At 43.2% G+C, this 7136-nt stretch overlaps 1 protein-coding gene across 2 annotated transcripts in view; it reads left to right on the top strand.

Moving 5' to 3' along the window:
• Nucleotides 1–7136, top strand: part of LOC139380631 (glycogen synthase kinase 3 beta, genome duplicate a) — a 28003-nt gene continuing 20867 nt past the window's right edge. Inside the window, exon 1 of one of the 2 annotated variants that reach the window (XM_071123517.1) lies at nt 1–831. In XM_071123517.1, the coding sequence (XP_070979618.1) occupies nt 744–831 (88 nt within the window). In that variant the 5' untranslated portion in view covers nt 1–743. The remainder of the gene's footprint in view (nt 832–7136) is intronic. The other variant, XM_071123518.1, reaches the window with a different exon arrangement.

The raw sequence follows: 7136 nt of genomic DNA, 5'->3' as shown, positions 1-7136 counted from the left end.
ACAAAGGTCCGTAGTGACAAAGACAGCGAGCTGAGGAGGAAGGAATAAAGAAGAATTTCAGGCTTGGACTGCCACTTCCCGAAGAACGAAACGCACAGAGTTTCCTCAAGACCCGATACTAGAAGACCCGTATTTGGACGTCGCGGTGTATGGAGTTGGGACACATTTGAAGGGCCGTAGAAATCGTTCACGTATTGATTGGGCAACTGGCAGATTTTTCCGTTTGAATCGTCCGTAGGGTAGGAGAGCGAGCAGCCATGGCGGTCGGGTCATTGAGTCTTCACATCGGAATATAAAGAGGAACTGCATGGCCCTGCATCTATAGGAATATACAGCAACCATTCCCCATGTCTGACCGTCTCACTTTTGTCATTTTGTGTTCAACTGTGACCACGTTAGAGAAATCAAACCAGCAGTGCAGTGGGTTTATTCGGAGGCCAGCTTCATGATTATTTTATTTGGAAGACGTGTCTCCAAGGCCTAGCAACTGAAGGAAAACGAGTGCTCAAAGGGAAATAGGATGCTTTGAATTACTGTTAGTGGACGAAAAAGGGTGACTGATAGACTAAATAACGGCTGTCAAGGCTCGTGGACAGAGGAGTTGATTTAAAAAATCATATTGTGAATAATCAAACATTCATATTAACGAACTGTTATTCTTTGGATGCAAAGGTTTAGAAAGATAAACCTACCAAGACATCTACACTCACGTAGTCTACAGTATTTGATTCGGGGATTGGATCATGTCTGGTCGGCCCAGAACCACCTCCTTCGCAGAGAGCTGCAAACCAGTGCCGCAGCCCTCGGCTTTTGGCTCTATGAAAGTCAGCAGTAAGTCTACCATTTTTAATCATCCAACTAACTTCCCAGCCTTTTGAATAAGACCAATTTTAAACTAACCTAGCAGTCTCATTGTTAAGCACATTGACTCGATTCTAGGTCTGAAAGGACAGGCAGGCTTTTCCTTCTGTGTGTCCTTGCTGAGATTCTCAGGCATAGCGTGACACCCTGGTTTCTGTGGGGAGGGATCACTGTGATGTGGGGGAGAGGGGCAGGGCTGGCAGTCACCCAAACCAGCATTGTGGCAAGTGGGTCAATCTGATTTGCCTCATTTGCAGATTTTTCAAAGTGTCTAGTCCATCAGATCACCAGATTTATGCTAACCGATTACTGATCTCTCCAGATCGACCCAGCGCCAGGATAAAGTGACTGAGGGGGCAGTTGAAATTGCAAGGGCGTTTCTAGGATTTGAAGATATTTGGGGCTTAGCCCAAAGCCAGTAGGGGGGTCCGGGGGCAATCTCCCCCATCAAAAAATAAAAGGGAATTTCATCAGTAAAATGTGTGAATGTGGTGCACTTTGAGATTAACATTGGGAAGAGAAATTACAACAACGAGAGAAGATATTTTTCAGGTAACTTGCACCTTCCCACCTGCCACAGCAGACACTGCCAGTACTCATTTATAATAGCTACTGTGGATCTCTCTTCTCTGGAACACATACATATACAGTGTATTGCCAAAAACCACTCAACTGCAAACAGACTCTGACCTGTCCCTCTGAGCCAAACTGATTAAATAATCCCACCATACCCAAACACCCTCTCTCACACACACTGTGCAGTAGTTAGAATCCATAGAGCAGATTTAAGTAATGGTCTACTGTGTGCTCACCCCTCCTCTGTCTCTCTCATCACTTTCTCTGTGTTGTCTGTTGCTGTCTCTTGTCTACCCTCCTCTCTCGTCTTGACCTTGTAAAAGTAAATAATTGTTTTAATTGTTTTATATTTTCACAGTCTGTATTTCACCTGTTATAAATTGTACAAATAAATACTCATTTAGAATATATAGAGCAGCTTGAAGTGATAGTCTGTGTTCCGTTCACTCTTCATCTGACCCCCCACTTTTTCTGTGTCTTGTCTGTTGCTGTTTCAGGTTCTTGTTTGCTACTGTCTCCTTTGTCTATCCTCTTGTTTGTTATGGCCTGTTCTGTTCTTCTGGAGTTCCTCCATCATCCTATTCATCTGTTGTGGTCTCTGTCTTGTCTGGTGTCTCTCCATCTACTCTTCTGTTGCTGTGTCTGTGTCTTGTATCTCTTTAGTTTTGCAATCCTAAACGTTCAAGGGGATACTGGGGTAGCTTAACTTGTTTTGGGCCTGTGTCTGGGTCACCTAAATCATCCTCTTCCCTACCAGTTGCCCCTGGCTGATTTTTATTTATTTCACCTTTCTTTAACTTCTTATGGCTGCCATCCCGTTAACGGGATAATTGTCATCAACAACCGCTGAATGGCATAGCGCCACATTCAAATAATATTACTACAAATATTTATATTCATGAAATCACAAGTGCAATATAGCAAAACACAGCTTAGCCTTTTGTTAATCTACCTGTCGTGTCAGATTTTGAAAATATGCTTTACAGCGAAAGCAATCCAAGCGTTTGTAAGTTTATCGATCGCTTGACAAAACATTATGTACACCTAGCATCAAGTAGCTTGGTCACGAAAATCAGAAAAGCAATCAAATTAATCGTTTACCTTTGCTCTTCGGATGTTTTCACTCATGAGACTCCCAGTTACACAATAAATATTCATTTTGTTCCATAAAGATTATTTTTATATCCAAAATACCTCTGTTTGTTTGGCGTGTTATGTTCAGAAATCCACAGGATAGAGCGGTCACGACAACGCAGTCATTCCAAATAGTATCCGTAATGTCAACAGAAACATGTCAAATGTTTTTTATAATCAATCCTCAGGTTGTTTTTAAAATATATAATCGATAATATATCAACCGCAACTGTCTTTTTCAGTAGGAGAGGGAAAGGCAATGGCTGCCCAAACTCTGTTACGCATACAAAATGCTGCTGGCACCCGCCCATACAATGACGCAATGTTATCTTTCTCGCTCATTTTTCTAAATAAAAGCCTGAAACTATGTCTAAAGACTGACACCTTGAGGAAGCGATAGGAAAAGGAATCTGGTTGATATCCCTTTAAATGGAGTAAAGGCAGGCTATGGAACATGGAGTTTTCAAAATAGAAGCCACTTCTAGGTTTGATTTTCCTCGGGGTTTTGCCTGCAATATCAGTTCTGTTATACTCACAAACAATATTTTGACAGTTTTGGAAACTTTAGAGTGTTTTCTATCCAATACTAATAATACTATGTATTTATTAGCAACTGAGACTGAGGAGCAGGCTGTTTTAGTTTGGACAACATATTCATCCAAGCTACTCAATACCCCCCCCCCCCCCCCAGCCATAAGAAGTTAACCAGGTAGGCCAGTTGAGAACAAGTTCTCATTTACAACTGCGACCTGGCCAAGATAAAGCAAAGCAGTGCGACACAAACAACAACACATAGTTACACATGGAATAAACAAACGTACAGTTAATAACACAATATAAAAAGTCTATATACAGTGTGTGCAAATGCCGTGAGGAGGTAAGGCAATAAATAGGCTATAGTAGCGAAGTAATTACAATTTAGCAAATTAACACTGGAGTGATAGATGTGCAGATGATGATGTGCAAGTAGAAGTACTGGTGTGTAAAAGAGCAAAAAAGTACATTTAAAACAATATGGGGATGAGGTAAGTAGATTGGATAGGCTATTTACAGATGGGCTGTGTACAGCTGCGGCGATCGGTAAGCTGGTCAGATAGCTTATGCTTAAAGTTAGTGAGGGAGATATAAGGCTTCAGCGATTTTTGCAGTTTGTTTTTTGCAATCATTGGCAGCAGAGAACTGGAAGGAAAAGCGGCCAAAGTAGGTGTTGGGTTTGGGGATGACCAGTGAGATATACCTGCTGGAGTGTGTGCGACAGGTGGGTGTTGTTATGGTGACCAGTGAGCTGAGATAAGGCAGAGCTTCACCTACCAAAGACTTATAGATGACCTGGAGCCAGTGGGTCTGGCAACTAATATGTAGTGAGAGTCAGCCGACGAGAGCATACAGGGCGCAGTGGTGGGTGGTATATGGGGCTTTAGTGACAAAACAAATGGCACTGTGATCGACTGCATCCAGTTTGCTGAGTAGAGTGTTGGAGGCTATTTTGTAAATGACATTGCCGCAGTCGAGAATCGGTAGGATAGTAAGTTTTACGAGGGTAGCGTGAGTGAAGGAGGCTTTGTTGCAAAATAGGAAGCCGTTGACTAAAATAAGAGTGTGCAAAGCTGTCATCAAGGCCAAGGTTGGCTACTTGAAAGAATCTCAAATATAAAATATATTTTGATTTAACACTTTTTTTGTTGGTTACTACATGTTTCCATATGTGTTATTTCATAGTTTTGATATCTTCTATTATTCTACAATGTAGAAAATAGTAAAAATAAAGAAAAACCCCTTGAATGAGTAGGTGTGTCAACTTTTGACTGGTACTATATATACACACACACACAGTTCTGATTTCAAAATGTCAGCATTCAAAAGAAAAAGCCTCTCATCAAGCAAGACCTGTCTCAACCAATAAAGCACAGGTGGGCTCTACCATGCTCAGTTTTCTAACCACCCCCCTTACACGCACACACTACCCAAATGAATGGACGTGACAGCAAGGCAGAATGGCACATTCCAGACGAGCACTGGGTCATGATACATACAGTTGAAGTCGGAAGTTTACATACACTTAGGTTGAAGTCATTAAAACACATTTTTCTACCACTCTACACATTTCTTGTTAACAAACTATAGTTTTGGCTAGTCGGTTAGGACATCTACTTTGTGCATGACACAAGTGCATGACGCGTTCTGTCTCCTAGAGATTAATGTACTTTGGTGCGAAAAGTGCAAATCAATCCCAGAACAACAGCAAAGGACTTTGTGAAGATGCTGGAGGAAACAGGTACAAAAGTATCTATATCCACAGTAAAACGAGTCCTATATCGACATAACCCGAAAGGCCGCTCAGCAAGGAAGAAGCCACTGCTCCAAAACCTCCATAAAAAAGCCAGACTACGGTTTGCAACTGCACATGGGGACAAAGATCATACTTTTTGGAGAAATGTCCTCTGGTCTGATGAAACAAAAATAGAACTGTTTGGCCATAATAACCATTGTTATGTTTGGAGGAAAAAGAGGGAGGCTTGCAAGCCGAAGAACACCATCCCAACTGTGAAGCACGGGGGGTGGCAGCATCATGTTGTGGGGGTGCTTTGCTGCAGGAGGGACTGGTGCACTTCACAAAATAGATGGCATTATGAGGATGGAAAATGATGTGGATATTTTGAAGCAACATCTCAAGACATCAGTCAGGAAGTTAAAGCTTGGTCGCAAATGGGTCTTCCAAATGGACAGTGACCCCAAGCATACTTCCAAAGTTGTGGCAAAATGTCTTAAGGACACAAAGTCAAGGTATTGGATTGGCGATCACAAAGTCCTGTGGGCAGAACTAAAAAGTGAACTGAAAAAGCGTGTGCGGGCAAGGAGGCCTACAAACCTGACTCAGTTACACCAGCTCTGTCAGGAGGAATGGGCCAGAATTCACCCAACTTATTGTGGGAAGCTTGTGGAAGGCTACCCGAAACGTTTGACAGAAGTTAAACAATTTAAAGGCAATGCTACCAAATACTAATTGAGTGTATGTAAACTTCTGACCCACTTGGAATGTGATGAAAGAAATAAAAAACTGAAATAAATGATTCTCTCTACTATTATTCTGGCATTTCACATTCTTAAAATGAAGTGGTGATCCTAACTGACCTAACGATTAAATCAGGAGTTGTGAAAAACTGAGTTTAAATGTATTTGGCTAAGGTGTATGTAAACTGTATTGACCAACATGGTATGTCCATTTTGGTGAATATATAGATTGGCGGAGAAAATAAAGGAACATCATAGCAGTTGCCTCGAGGCAGATGAACACTTTGCCCCTAAACACTGTCCACTAACCTTTTGGCGATGCAGGGGCACAAACTTCCCCGCGTGGGCCTTTCTTTGTTGAAGCAGGTAAGGGAGCATTCTCTCCCCCGAACAATGCAGTGGACACTAGGGTTGTATCCAGAACCCCAGCAGTGACACAACTTCTGTGCTACATCCAGGAACATTTAGCTGTGCAGTCATTTTCTCTCCAAGTCCGGGGAAAGTGTCAGAGCACATCCTCCACAGGCTCCGGAGAGAGCTCGGTCATAATCAATTCAGTGTCAGTCAATGTAACTGTAGGAGGTTTGCACAGATGCGTACAGCCTTGAGCCTCCAGCCAACGAGCTACACTTCCACTACACTTCCTCCCCAGTTACACTAACACACAGGTGTTGGAGCATGCTAGATAGAGGCGACCACCTGTGCTAATTAGTTGTCTTCCATCGCAAACAATGTGTGTTACGAGCCTTGGGGCACTAAACAAAACTCCCACGGCCAGACGATACCTTCATGAATAGACACTAAAGGTAGTTTGCCTCTATGAATGGGCTCAGTTGGAGTAGGCCTATGTGTCACAATGTATAAGACTGAAGATGCTGCGATACATAGTTCAACCCCAGCCTTGCTCTACATACAGTAAGTACCATTAGGCCTGTCACCTTCTGCACTTCTGTCAGTCTGTGTGTGGGCTACTCAGAGAGGTGGGGGGTTCGTGCTGTTGCAGTGGTGACGGATCTCAGATACTGTTTCACGATGCAAGTTTCCCTTTCACTGGATGATTGGCCCTATTAGTGTATGGTTGAGTGTATGGTTGAGAGCGTGTGTGTGCATGCAGATGGGAGTTGGGATTAGAAAGCATTATTTAGCACTTACAGCGTTGCAGAATAATGCCTTTCCCTCCCCTCCCCCCATCTCTCTCCCCATCTCACGCTCCCTCTTTGTGCACCCACACCTGTGTTATAAATAGTGATGCGTGTTATTGGGGCGAGGCTGCAGGCTGAGACTCCTTTTAAGTCTCATCACAGAAAATCACCCACCAGACCATCAGGATTACACACAGCCAGACACCAGGCCTCTCTTGCTTCCCCCCCCCGCTACAGGCACGTGTGCCAGTGTGTGTGACTAACTTGGCCGATGTTCTGAAGCAGCTGTAGCCAGAGTGTATGGTCGTTGAGTGAACGTTGCCCCCCCCCCCCCAGCAGCTGGCCAAGAAAAATGAGCAGCTTGTTTAGCATTTCAAAGCTCTTTCTTTTTCTCTTTCTCATTCTCTCTTA

The sequence above is a fragment of the Oncorhynchus clarkii genome, chromosome 22 (genome assembly GCF_045791955.1).
Source record: "Oncorhynchus clarkii lewisi isolate Uvic-CL-2024 chromosome 22, UVic_Ocla_1.0, whole genome shotgun sequence".
NCBI classification, from domain to species: Eukaryota; Metazoa; Chordata; class Actinopteri; order Salmoniformes; family Salmonidae; genus Oncorhynchus; species Oncorhynchus clarkii.
The sequence above is the reverse complement of the archived record's forward strand: the minus strand, read 5'-3'. Positions and strand labels throughout refer to the sequence as shown.